A 15,089-nucleotide genomic window follows, 5' to 3' on the forward strand; every position below is an offset into this window, starting at 1 on the left:
AAGCACCTGTCTGATTTCAGAAACTGTTTGTCATTGTTTCTGCCTGTTTGGATCAGTTATTGTTCATTCTGTATGGATATTATATCACTGTCCTTTCTGCTTGCCTGCAAAGACTTTATTCATTCATGGAAGTCATTTTTCAGAACCTGGTTATTGTAGAATGCATGGGGGCATCTCCATACTCATCTCTGGTATTTATCTATGAAAACATCTATAATCTGTCAAACCTTAAGATCTAGATTGACTACACAGAAAATTTGCATCCTTAGTTAATATTTCAATGGCCATGAGATGTTTTTGCATTTACTTTTAACTTAGGTTTCAATTGACAAAACCATTGAAGTATCTTCTCACTTTTACTGCTGTAGAGATAACAGCTGTAAGAGCTGAAGAGTTATGATGGTTGTTCTTCTTATGGTAAATTGATGCTGTTGTAGTTGTATTAAATAAAGGAGATGAAAGTTCGTTATGTAGATATACAAAGTCGATATTTCTAAAAGAAATAATTGTGAACTAAAGACGGAAATAGAAACTAACTAATAAGCTAAAGACTACCTAAGATGACCATTAAAGAAACATTATAATATAATACCCTCCCTTAATGGTCATTGTCTAACTCATTGATGTAAAAATCGCCTGAGGAGATTAATCGCCTAGGCCTGAAAAAGTTTAATCGGAAAAAATCGGGAACTAAAAAACCACTAAATTTTAATTAAAAAATGCGATTTTTTTACAGAATTCAATGTTTTTTTGCATCTAATGACTTAATTACTAACAATACATAAGAAACAATCATGTTTAGATATATATCAATGCAAAAAGAGTTATTAATCGGTAAATTACTAACAAGTAAGTAGTGACAAGTTGTAAATTACTAACAACTAACAAGTTCACAACACATGAGAAGTATTCTCATAAATAAAGTGTCAAATGTAAAGAGTTCAAATAAGCACATCAACATGACTACAAATAAGTACAAATGTCAAATACAGGACTAAATCTTCCTCTTCCCAGTCACTTTACTAGCGAGTGTGGGAGAGGGTAAAGCTCTAGAACTAGAACCCCGCAGGATTTGTGACCGTGTCTGTGTCTGTGCCAATGCAGGAGATGGTGTAGCTATAGAACTAGATGTCGGTATCTCCACATTCGCTGCACGCAAGATGTCAAGGTCCTCTGCAGTAAGCTCAATGTCATCATCCTCATCATCGCCCTCCTCGATGTCATCCAAATCGATGTCATATCCAGTTCCACCCCCTTCCTCCTCCGCAGCCTCCTCTGCGGCCTCCCTCTCCAAATTGGAGATGTCCTCCTGTGTAAATAAGGGAGCTTGCTCTTGTGCCGTCCAATCATAATAAGGATCTATCTCATCCAAATCGATTGGCCCAGGAGGATCTTGTTGCGCCTTTTTCATGCGCAATTTAAGATTATATTGCACATAGACCATGTCATTCATCCTCTTTTGGGACAACCTGTTTCTCTTTTTTGTGTGGATGGCCTCAAACAAACTGCAGTTGCGCTCACAATGTGATGCGCTACAAGGCTGTGATAGGATTCTGAGAGCAAATTTTGCAAGATTTGGAGTGCTTGCACCCCAAGTGGTCCACCAAGCCATTGCATCACAAAAATTGTACAAGTTAGAAAATGCTAATAGACAACAAAAAATGAAACATAAATATTAATTTAGCATTTGAGATTCAGAAGTTTGCAAATGTATTACCTGGGGTTTGTGTAAGCCTTGCTCTCTTGCAGAGAGAAGTGGAGAACACCTTGCCTCCTGCTGAAGTGAAGATCTCCTACTCAGCGATGATTTTATCTCTTGTTTCCTTGCTGGTTACCATCTTTTCGACGCACTCACTTAGGCCTCTGATGACCTCTCCATCAGGATCTGCATATGTACCATCAGCCCTAAAACCAAAAACCAAAAACAAATAAGTCTTGCAATTTTAGTACACACCCAACACCCTACGAAAGCAAAATGAACTCAAGTCTTCGTTAACTTAAATTTGAGTAAGAATGAGCTTACAGTATACCTAAAACGTGGGTTGAGGAAATATCCTGCTGCATGAATGGGTTGGTGAAGTTGATTATTCCACCTTCTATCAATGATCTGCCAAATGGGTTCATATTTGATGCTTTCCCCCTTGTAGTAATTTTTGACAGATTCTTTGGCCTTGTCCATGGCCTCATATAGTTCACCCATTGGCGTTTGGTCTCCATCAACCAAACGCAAAACTCTGACTAAAGGCTCAGACACCTGCAATATAAATTTGAAATTAGTTGACAAGTTACAAAATTATTATTTACTTGAGTTACAAACTTAGTATGTTATAAAGTTGTAAAGTGTAAACTAAAACTTAAAGTTTTGTAGTTACCTTTACTATTTCATCAGCCTTATCTTCAAAATATTTATCAAACACAATCCGCACAACATTCTCTCCTTCACTCTTCTTTGAAAATGTGGAAGCAAGCCATTTTTTGGAAACAAACATTTGCTTCAAAGAAGCCAAATTATCGAGAATGCTTTGCAATGTCAAAAAAATCGTTGCAAACCTTGTGACGGCAGGCCTGACAATTTCTTTGCCATCAGTGTGCTCTCTCATCAGGCTAAGGACCCATGGGTGATTGTATATGTATTTTGTCACCCGCCTTGCATCCTTCACAATTGGAGTGACCCACTCAAGTTTGCCCATGTCCTCCAAAAGAAGGTCAAGGACATGTGTTGCACACGGGGTCCAAGAGAGAGTGGGGTGGCTCTGCTGTAGGAGTTTTCCTGCCAATTGTAAAAGCAAATACTAATTAGTTACCAACTTTTCAAATATATCAAACTATTAAAAATTCTTGTTGTGAAATTCACAATGCACATGCAACATAAAATTACGGTTTACCTGCTGATACATATGCAGCAGCATTGTCTGTGATGATTTGCACCACATTTTCAATGCCAATCTCTAAGACCATGTTCTCCAACATCAATGCTAATGTCTGAGCATTTTTTACCTTGTTGGAGGCATCGATTGATTTCAGGAACACCACATTATCATTACAGTAGGCCAAAAAATTAATTATGGTCCTACTCTTCCCATCCGTCCACCCGTCGGAAAGAATGGTGCAACCAAATTTTGTCCATTCTTGTTTCTGTTCCTCAACAAATGCTTTGGCCCTCTCAACAACATTTCCAATAAGCCTACAAAAACAAAATTTAGTTATTTCTTAGATTCTTAGTAATTTAAAATTGATTTAGACTTTAGTAATCAACATTCTAATTTCTAGATAAATTAATTAAAATTTAGAACTAAGTAAAAAGTTAAAAATTAAAAGGAAATCGAGTGTAATAAAATTATTCGCTTACCTGCCACCCAACACAAAACGAGAAGGGGACTTGTACCCCTTTCCTGCAACTGTCAACCCTGTGGCCAAAGCCTCCCAATAGGGACTATCAACAACACTAATAGGAAGGTTGTTGAAAACCCAGAAATCTGCTAGTGCATTGTCCAACCTCCTTATTCCATCTAGTGGCCTCTAATGAAGCTTGTGCACCAAGTGTGTGCCTCGGCACAAAATAGCTCCCTATCCCAGAAGCACCTGCTGATCCTGATGGTGCGGAAGTGCTAGGAGGTGTAGGAGTGGGAGTGGGAGTGGAACTCGTGAAAGAAAAACCACCCTGTTTGCGGACACGCGGCCCACGATAAGAGCCAGCCATGCTCTCAATGGCTGCCTCCTCCTCCTGAACATCAACGAAACTGCCCTAGGTCTCTGCTATGGTGCCCTGACATGCAATTTATTCCGCTCTCTTTGCAATTTTTTTTGCTCTCCAGTTGCGAGCAAGGCATTTGCAAACCTTTTTATTTCTTCTGTTGTATTCTCACAAGGATTCGTATCATATTTTGAGATCCCTGCGATGTGATATTTGAACCGGTAAATGCCCCCGGATATTACTTTTTCACATCGAATGCAAATCACTTTGGTTGGTTCATCGGGTGCTTCATAGGCATATTTCTATGCTTGATCTCTCGCATTCTTTGGCCTGGTGCCAATGTAGCCTGAGGGGCATGGAGTCAATGGCCATTTGTCTGCCATTTAAAACTGCTGCGGGCTGCCTACACATACAAATTTAAAAAAAAAACTATAAATAAATTATAACAAGATCAAAGTTAACAGTTAAACAAAGAATTCAAGCAACATTCCAATAACAACACCAATAAATTGAAATCCAAATAACATTCAAACAAACTAGCTGCTAGGGTTTCAAATTTTTTTTAAAAGGGCAAATTTTTAGCATAAATTCAATCTAGAATGGAAAAAAATGCAAATGAATGCATTTAATCTTGCTTACATTCATCAAATGCATTCCTAACTAATTAGGAATGTATTTTTATCCATTTACATGCAAGAAAAAAAAATACAATCTCTTGCAAAAACAAAAAACAAAGATTCAAATCACTTACCTAGTAACGAAGAAATCGAATCAAAAGGCCTCCAAATGCACTTGATTCTGCCTATTTCTTGCCAAGAACTCCTTCTCTATCCTCTCCTCTCCAAAACACCCTAAGCAATGTAAAAACATAATGAAAAAAACGTGTTTTTTCGTCACTTTATGTGACTGCCGGGCGCGGGCGATTTTTTTGCAAAAAATCGCGATTTTTAGGTGATTTTTTAGGCGATTAATCTGCGATTTTTTGGAAAAAATCTGCAACAAAAAATCGCGATTTTTGGGGCAACTAAATCGCCGGCCCCAAAAAATCGCGATTTTATCTCATATCGCCGATTAATCGGCGATACTCACATCTATGGTCTAACTGATGTCTTTTGGTCACAAATTCTTCACAACATTTTGCTGCTGCTGAGACCCTTCACAGATCTGCAAAATGTAAATGACCAATAAGTCAAAGTCCAACCAAAAATGAACAGATAAGGGTGTTCCCTTCTTCAAAATGCCTTGCAACAAAAGACAGAGCCTGCCATTGATTATGCTATTAACCCTTCCAGAATCAGCAAAACATCTGATCAAAAATCATCACAAAAACATCCATTTTGATGTTGGATAACGAAGTTGCTCTTCCCTGGAGACCAAGAGAAACACTGAGAACAACTAGATTTTGAGGAAAAATCGTCAAACCCGCCAAACTTTGTAAGTGAGCATGATGCTTCAAAACAGACTGCAAAAAGCCACATTTTTTGTTTAGGGAAAAAATCAACAAAAACCCAACACAATTTTTGAGTTGAGAAATTGATCAAAATCTAGACAACAAAATCCGAAGCATGGATCAGAGAATACACAGCTTTGATTTTTAGGAAAACTAGTAAATCCCAATACATAATTTTTGAGGAAAAAATTATATATCCACAAAAAAATCTTACACAACTTTGCAAATTACAAAATTAGAAAAATTTTGAGTGAAAATTCTTAGAAACATGAGGCTTTGCATGGTAAAACTGCACAAGCAAGTAACATGCAAATACATGCAACAAACATGCAACAAACATGCAACCCTCAAAAGTAGAGACTTTTGGTGCAACCAAGAAATTACAAGATTAAAACACTTAATCACGCTTGCGATTTCCAGCAAAAATGTTCGAATTCATACCACAAGAGTTTCATAAAATACCGCTAATGTTTTTAATTTCACAAAAATCGAAAAAAAATTCTGGAAAAAACTTGAGATAAAAAGAGGCTTGAACTTTTCTTAAAAAAACTGCCAAATTTTATGAAATCCCATCGACATGCTCTGATATCATCTTATGGTAAATCGATGTTGTTGTAGTTGTATTAAACAAAGGAGATGAAAGCTCCTTATATAGTTTTACAAAGTCGATGTTTCAAAAAGAAACAATTGTGAACTAAAGTTGGAAATAGAAACAACCTAATAAACTAAAGACTATCTAAGACGACCATTATAGAACAGTATAGTATTATTTTTCTGTGTTATTCGGGGACATGTCCCCTATTTTTGGCCCTCTAGGAAATTTCCTGGAAATGTGTCTCCTACTGTTCCCCCATCCTTTTCCTTGAAATGCCATGAACATGTTAAAAACCAACACGTCAATGTTTTGCTTAAGACAGCAAAGTTACAAATCCCAGTGGGATTTGACATTAACTAATGGTTGTAAGCTGGCACAAAGTTGAATCTATGTTTCATGCATGCACCAGTGTTGAGTTCCAGGGTTATTTTGTGTCTCAAACAAGACTTTTTCTGATTTCACGATAAATGTTGTCATTAAAAGTTATATAAAACATAAACAAAACATATAATGTATTGAAATTTAATATATTATCACTTTGTCAGATGGTTAGTATTTGAGTATGAGACGAAGCGAAATAACTCACTCACACTTATGTTGTTAAGGGTTGTCTACTAGACTCAACTAGTATAATAAAATGGCAAAGTGACCTATGTGTCAATCTCTTGCATTTTTGAATTTTAGTTGCATTGTTAAACTCAACCATGTTACTCTTCCCATGGACTTGCAGCCGGCCCACAATTTGAGCAGTACAAAAAATTACTTGCTGCCATCCCTAATTTTGGGCCACTAACCCTTATCCTATAGGACTAATGGACACCCCCGTAGAAAAACAGCACAAACCTTATCATTTAGACTGGTCAGGTTCTCAACTTCATTATTGGTTTTTAAATGGTGTATATTTGGCAAGAAATACTGAAATTGCGAGTACTTGCTGTTAAAGAAAACGTAGTGATCACATTATGAAGGCTTTGAGAAGTCATTTGGGAGCACATTACGAATCCATACAAGGATCATTTTGAAGAATTACATGTGTATTGCTGACAGCTTAAGATACTCTACTAGAGATCACATGCAGTTGAAATATATTGCATTACAAGTGGCCTGAGTTACCGATTTGGGTGCAGATGTGGATGGGAGTGCACTGATGTGTGATTTTTTATTTGGGGGGATATATATATATATATATATAAAGAAATGCTTTTTCATTAACTTTGAATATTGAATAATTGGATTGTTTTAGGATCGCAGATTCACAGATATTGCCAAAATCATCAGTCGAAAACCACACAGATCTCTTGAACTGGCAACAATATTAGTTAGGATCGCATATTTACTGTTGTCTATTATCTCATTAGCATTTGTAATGGAAGACACCAGGTATGGAAAAATTAACAAACATTGTAAATTGATCTCTGGATTTAAATCTGCTGCCACACTAACTCTTAGACACATTTTCTGCCTGTAACACAAGACGATGCTCTGCAAATGCCCTCCATACATAGAGCAACCAATAATCGGCTAGAGATGAAATCAACAGTCAGTGTCTAAGATCTGTTGATTATTTTAATTTTTCTTGATGATATATAGTGCACTATGACAATTTCTCACAACCAGATGCAAGAGATAAATTTTGAGTTGAAACAGCTAATGTCATTGTTGAAAAACTCAGATTCGGCAATAATTTGTTAGATCCAAAATGTTTAACAATTTGACTCTCGGCAAATATTCAGGGAAAAACACGACAGCAACATTCAAATTTATCAAACATTTGAAAATATACATTTTATTTAAATATTCTAAAAAACACACATATATTGGATTTGTAGTACGTACTACCGATTTCCATCGAGTTTTAGATAATTGTCATTGATGTTATAGTTCGATACATGCAAACACATCTAAGAAACTGCAGTTGGGAAGAATAAGCTGCTGTTAGAAAGAATATGCTGTTGTATTAGAAATAATTTGCCTAATGTTTGATATTGCTAAAAGAAGGTGAGTGTTGCCAAGTAAAAAATGGAAGCAAATCACATAAAGCTGGCAGTATCTTTTAGAAGTAAATAAGAAAAAAATGTTTGAGGATGTGATAGGCTAAACCAAATCTAATTTATGTCATAAAATAAAAGATTTAAAGTGACATAAAAAGAAAGATTCTATGTAGATTTAAATGAAGTTGACAATCTTGGTTCTGATATAGATTTGGGTTCCTGGATTTGGTAAATTTTTTTTTGCTGGTTTTGGTATTGTGTGTATAAAGAGAAGCCTTCATATATATATATATATATAGAAGCTTTTATATATTATATGTATGTGTGTGTGTGTGTGGGTATATATATATATTCATAGATTCATACATGTACGCGTTTAATGTTCATCCATCATTGGTTCAAAATTTTAAACATATAATAAATCCACAATTGCTGATAAATTATAAATAAAATACCTCATATCATATTGATGCTTTGCAAAAGTCTCAAAATGTCATTATACAATGACAATGAAATTACAAGCCATATTTCATATTTAATATCCAAATTTATTTTTATTGTTGTCATAGGAATCAAGGTCTGGTTCTACTTCAACTTTATTTGAACCAACAGTTGTGTCACTTGCCATGTCCATGTCATGTGGTACAGCTGCCTTTTGTTCTTCTACAAGGACTGGATCAAGTTGTGTAACCGAGACATCCAAACCAACACACTCAGGGACTAAATCCCAATTCCTTGTCACACTGTCACGGTAGTCCATTTTGTTATGTGACCAAAAACAAAGGTTTGGAGTGTATGGAGACCAAATCCTTTGCTTTTTTTGGCACCCCCAAAAAAATTTGCTTGACTGAGTGGATGAAAGAGCGTGCACCCCAATTTCATATAGATGAAGAACGTGCAACTTGTCAAGTTAGCATACAACACTCACATTTAGTATTTAATTTCAATATGATAGCATCATGATCAAATGGAAAACAATAAATGAAAAGTTACATACTTGGGAGAGAACATTAATTGCAAGAGTTTGCAAGGAAATGGAGCCTAGAACAACCATTCATGAACATCCATCCTATATTGAGCTTGACGAGGGGCAGTGTCATCATGATATTTGGTAGATACGAATTGGGCAAACTAGGCGAAGACAATATTTTGAGTTTCATCATTATATATTTTTGTAAATGCAGCCTTGTAAGCAACAACTACCTCAACATCTCTAGATGGTGCTGCCCTCTTTGGTTGTGAAACCATTTTCTTGGCTATAAAACCTTGGTGACAAAGCATATGCCAAGAGATGTAAAGGGGTGGTCATCTTGTTCCAATGGTCAACAATAATTCTTTCCACAACTTTGAAAAATGTATTTGTATGTTCCTTGCTCACTATTATTGTTTTTATGTGCACCACCATAGTATACATGCCATCTTGAATTTCACCCTAACACGGGTGATCAATATTAACAAACCTAATTATGCTCATGATGGGCTCAGTGAATTCCAAAACATATTCCATGTGGTCTCACCATTCATCATTAAAGATCAATGCTTTCAATATTTGGGCTCATCCTATGTTTGATTGCCTCCACACACCCCCACAAAGTGTTGATAACCATAGGCCTCAAGGCCTCTCACACCTTCACAAGTCATCTTGACACGATGGTGTGAGATGAAAATCCCGTTTCAACAAACATACGATGGCATAAGTTTTAAAACATACATGTCATATATCAAGTTTAACTATATTTTTAATTTTTTAAAATTATAACTAAATAATAAAATATAAAAACAACCTTATATTACCTTCAACAACTTCGATGTATAGATGTGTCATGTGATGATTAGTCACAAACATTTATATCTCCTTAGCCTCCATGTAAATTTTATTGACTTGTTCAATTTGAGTCCCAATGTTTTGCATGATTAAATTGAGTGAGTGGATTGTACACAATGTCCACAATATGTGATTATATGTGGCCTTCATTCTAGCCCTGATTGCCCTACGATTTTTAGCATTGACTGCAATGGCTTGGACAACATTTGCAGTACTACCCATCTCAATGGATTCCATGAGAGTGTTGGAAATTAAGCTTGTATCTTTCACTTTCCCCTTACAATCCACTATCTTCAAGAACATCACCCCTTTATTTGACATTGCTATAACCTTAATTAAAGGCCTATCCTTGCAATATTTTAATGCATCATAAATGGTGGACACGCCTGTTCTCGTCCATGTATCCTTGGCCACTCTCAAGTATGTCGCTACTGAGGCTTTCTCCTTTGCCAATAAGCTGGTTCACACCTTTTCGTACTAAAGATCAGCATAAGTAGGAGGTGTATTGCAAAGGATAGTGCAAAGGATAGTCACCATCTCCTGCCAATAAGGTGATTTAACAAGGTTGAATGGAAGCCCATTCTCATATATGCAACGAGCAATACTTCAATCACCAACCTCTCTAATTTCACTTTTAAAGGTCACATCGAATGGGCCTATTTTCTGTGTAACATTTTGTGGTTTAGAAGGTGGTCACATCGGCGAGAAAGGATGTGGGCCAACAAATTTTACCAAGCCACTAGGAGGTCTCCTCGAGCTTGTCTGTGTAGGGGGTGGAGTAGTCTTTGCTTTGTTGCTTAACATATAAGCTTCCTCTTTTTCTCTAGCATATTGCAGTATTAAATTAGTTGATAGCCCATTCCCAGTTACCCTTATACAAGGTTTCATTTGTTTTCTAGTGCTGGGAATGAAGTGAGGTTTCACTCAATAATATGAGCTTGAATACTCTACATTGCAATGGTTACGCTGCCAAATATAACTCCCACCATCAGACATTGCTTTAATCTGTGTAACCCTAAAGTAGTTTAAAAGTGTTTTCCCTGACAACTGAACTAGAGCTTCCACTTCCACTTTGACTTCCACTCCCAGGCATTATGTCTGACTTTGAACAATGAACCTAAAATGGAAAAAAAGACACTCAAGATGTTACTGCAAAAGAATAATTTAAAAAATATTCAGCATCATAACCCCTTAATATACATGCAAAGTATAAAAAATCTTCAAAACTTCTTTTAAAAAAAGAACTTGATTTTCTAAAAAAAATGTTCAAATATCTTGAAAAATTCATTAAAAACTTGAACAAAATGAAGATTCACTCACCTTTGACCACTAAATCTGCCTTCCCCAATGATTCCCAAGTCATTGATGTGGGGCTTAGTTCTCCGTAGTGTTCACCTTCGAAGAAAAATGCTACAGTTGTAGAACAGAGAAAAAATGGTGAGAAATGCTGAAAGATCCCTGATGGATCTCTTCTGCTGATCTGCTGTAATTTTATATTTTTAAATTTGTTTTTCCTATTTATTAAAATTTTCTTGCAGAGCTAGACAGAAGTGGTAGAACGGTTTGATTGTTTTATATTTTTGATGATTTTTCAATAAGTAATAATAAAAGTACAATAACATGAACTAGTTCTGAGAATGTTTTTCAAATACATTTAAAGCAAAGTCACTTGAAGCAGTTTTTTTTTGAATATAAGCCTAATATATAACCAGATGGAGATTTACAATAATATTCAGATGATTACAACCAAGAATAAAGCCAACCTGAAGGCGTGAAGGTGGAATATGAGCCTAGAAGGAAGCTACGACCAGAATCTAGCTCTCAAATGCTGTACGTGGAAAAGTAGATGGCTGCCAGGCGTGGCCGTACAGCTGCAAAGTGCCCACACGTGGGTAAAATACCCAAACCCCAACTAAAACTCTAACTCAATACTGCGTTCCTCAGAAGAAACAATGCACAATCTCCAAGATGCTTCTGACTGCAAGAATCCAGACCACTGTTTTGGGGGCTATGTCCCAAACAGGCAAAGCAAGTGGGTTTGGCGTCCCAAATGCTGAAAGCTCAATTAGAGCCCAAAACACAAATCCAAGATGTAATATGTCAATAATGCCTTCGAACTAGGTCTTTACCTCCTTATAACCCACCAAACTTAGCTTGAACCTTAAAAGTGTCCCGATGTGGTGTTGGGTTATAAAGTAATATATTTCTCATTTTTAAAGTGGTCAAGTATCCAGAAAATGACCTTTTCCCGAATAGAAAGAAATCTGTTCACCAAAATGCTCTAAGTCAAAAGAGAAATATTTAGAAAAGTTCAAGACCTTTCCAACGAGCTATTACACCAAGGGATATTCACCCAGATGAGGCCAAAAAACCCTTTATTACTCCAAAATGGCTATCCCAAATAGCGAACTGATAGCCAAAACACCTCTACAAGGTGAAACTGAACTCGTCACCTCCTATGACTGATGTCGGATAATCTGAAATAACTGACAGTCTCATCCCTCAAAATTAGGGATACTCCTAAAAAATAGGAATGTCTTCAAATCTCCCGAAAATGAAACCATAGAATGATCTCATAGAGACTCAAGAATGTAACCCATCTCCACCTCCTAAAATATAGGAAACTCCTCCTACAATTAAGGAACTGCTCTCAACTGCTTTCCTACTGTTTGAAACTCCATATCCGAACATTGTGTACCCTGATTGAGTCCCTAAACACCACTGCCAGCCTACGAGACTCTAATGATAGGCCAACTCTATCGTCTCTGATGTCCACTCTAGAAAGGGGACATGACAATCCTCCCTTCCTAGAGATTGCTTGTCCACAAGCAATGAACAAACTCCTGTTGCGCCACTCTGATATACACTCCTGGGTGTGTGATATGAAGCAACACATCAAGGATTGCCCAATCAAATGCACTGCATATGATAATACTAGGATCCCACACTGGATGAGAGTGTTCCCACAACCAAGGTGGTAACATACTGGAATCCTTGTGAGACAAGGCGTCAAACAAAACAACACCCGGATTCCAACACCATTTGAACCAGCACCCATCCATCAGGTATAAACAGGGATAACTGGAAACCTCTATCATGCCATATCTCTCGGCAACCACTGTGATACCACCACGAAAGTAATAATCGTCCAAAGCATCATGTTTGCTAATACCCACACCATCTTGTAACCATGATCCCTGATGAAGTCTTTGTGATATAGATGTGATAGCCCACGTTGGAAACTGCTTGACATAATGTTGGATCGTTGGCTGGTCCCACCAACCAATCCTCCCAAACTGTTGAGTCAGGTGCCTACAGTCAATAACTCTATCCTTTGAAGATGGGAGCGCACTATCGCAACATGGATAGTATAAGTCTTGCTTCAATATCCCCATAGCCTTATGAAGAGCATGAAAATTTGCCATGGAAAATCCTCCACTATCTTACTCATCAGTCATAAAAGCACTCCAACTGAGTGTGGATAATATCTATTGAGTGACATCAAAGTGCTCAACCACTATGTCTACCCTCTTGTCATAAACCCTGAGTTGTCTAATGAAACGATGAGGAGTCTGAAAATGATAGTTCTCAGGCATGTGTACTACCTCTGAATCTGCGCTATGGTAGAATACTGTGTCGAAGTTATGTACATCACTGTAAGGAGTATCAGTATGCATTCACTAATGCATGTATCCTCATTTATAGTACTTCAATTTTGTACCTCTGAGACCACGTCTTATGTCAATGATGAAACTGCTGTCACCACACTATGCTCACTCTCATCAACTCCCCATGTGTTTGCACATAGAACCGAATCATGATTTTGGGATTCAGTGTCACTATGAGTACACACTACTCTGATTTCTAGGGTATGGTCTAAGAAATCAGACTCATCATGACATGAAGTCTCATCACCCAATGCCTCTGAAATACGTATGTCCGGATTACTCTCTTGTGCAAACTCACCAAAACAATCCTGACCCTTTGTATTACTTGTTGTTCCATCCAAATCAATGCTGGCCTCTTCTTCCGTTGGAAGAAATAAAGATCTAATGGATGATTCCCTTTGTTTCCTTGCATCATCTATTTGATTATGGCATTCTTTGACTCTTTGGAGACGTTGTCTTGCTTGGGCAGCAAGTATCTTTGCTTGCATAGCTCTATCTAACCAATATTTATTCAACCTTTGACAATGTTTTATATCATCTACCCCAAAGTACACAAAATCATGCTTATGATGACTTGTACCATTCCCATCATCACGTCCCATGCTTGCACCATGTGTACCCTCAAATATAGAATACAAATCATTGTTCTCTTCTTGACCAAAGGATGCCACATCTTGAGGTAACGAAGTTGTGTCATTGCTGTTATGAACTTCAGAATTATTATGATGTGTTCTAGTTATATTTTTGACCCCTTTTAAGTGTATTATCATAGAAAGCCTCATGGCCACCACTTGCATATGGGCCTTCATGACTACTCCCAAGTGAAAGAGTTACCATATTACATGAAGACGGGTGTAAGCTATCGCTGCCCCAAATCAGAGTTATGGGAGCCTCCTCCATGCTTCCATTCCAATCATCAAACAACACTCCATCTTGATTCTTCACATGCTTAGATAGAAGTGGCTCAAAGAAGTCTTCAACTTGCCTTCTATGAGATTCAAAATCAGAGTGCTTGCATACTAAGCTTGTCATCTCATTCTTAAGTTGACTACTATCATCAACATCATTACCTCCATTTGAAATAAATGTTACCTCATGATTTGAACTGCTATTGTAAATTTCAGAATAGGCCTCACACCTTGGTGTCACATTTCCAACATCTGTAATGGTTTGTCCCCTGATTGTAATCTCTTCCAATTTGTGACCAATGGCTTCTTTATTATCATATAATATTTTTTTATCTTTTTGTTGCTGAAAGGAGCTTTTAGATACCCAATTATCATCTACTTTAGGTACACCCATAAATTCTGTAAAGGAAAGGAGGTTGCGTATCTCCTTCGGAAGAGAACAATACTGATGGTAGCTGCTCATAACTGCAACATTGAATGTCTTGGCAAGAGGCATCTTACTTGTGCTTGTTAACAAAGATGAAACCTTAGAGCACCCATTTTTATTTCTAGCCATGGTATTGGCCTATAACTGAATTGATTTCTTTTCCAGCAGGCTGGCAGGTTCTAGGCTTTGATACCATTGAAAGATCCCTGATGGATCTCTTCTGCTGATCTGCTGTAATTTTATATTTTAAAATTTATATTTCCTGTTTATTAAAATTTTCTTGCAAAGCTAAACAGAAGTTGCAGAAGGGTTTTGATTGTTTTATACTTTTGATGAATTTTCAACAATAACATGAACTAGTTTTGAGAATGTATTTCAAATACATTCAAAGCAAAGTCGCTTCAAGCAGATTTTTTTGAATATACGCCTAATATATAACCAGATGGAGATTTACAATAATATCCAGAGGATTACAACCAAGAATAAAGCCAACCTGAAGATGTGAAGGTGAAATATGAGTCTAGAAGGAAC

General features: G+C 36.9%; 2 protein-coding genes across 3 annotated transcripts in view; one reads left to right on the plus strand and one right to left on the minus strand.

Annotated features, from left to right (window-relative positions):
• The window catches only part of LOC149575039 (uncharacterized), a 125,349-nt gene that overhangs the window by 58,829 nt on the left and 51,431 nt on the right, over positions 1-15,089 (plus strand). The window lies entirely within an intron of this gene.
• On the minus strand, positions 1,656-8,490 carry LOC149575040 (uncharacterized). The gene is made up of 7 exons (XM_089812317.1): positions 8,341-8,490; positions 3,583-3,724; positions 3,350-3,476; positions 2,886-3,184; positions 2,373-2,770; positions 2,031-2,254; positions 1,656-1,905 (listed from the first exon to the last, which is right to left on the minus strand). The coding sequence occupies exons 1-7, from the start codon at positions 8,488-8,490 to the stop codon at positions 1,794-1,796; spliced, it is 1,452 nt and encodes a 483-aa protein (XP_089668443.1). The 3' UTR covers positions 1,656-1,793.

Source organism: Cupressus sempervirens, chromosome 2, assembly GCF_028749045.1.
Source record: "Cupressus sempervirens isolate cs-2001-9-10 chromosome 2, ASM2874904v1, whole genome shotgun sequence".
In the NCBI taxonomy this organism is placed as follows: domain Eukaryota; kingdom Viridiplantae; phylum Streptophyta; class Pinopsida; order Cupressales; family Cupressaceae; genus Cupressus; species Cupressus sempervirens.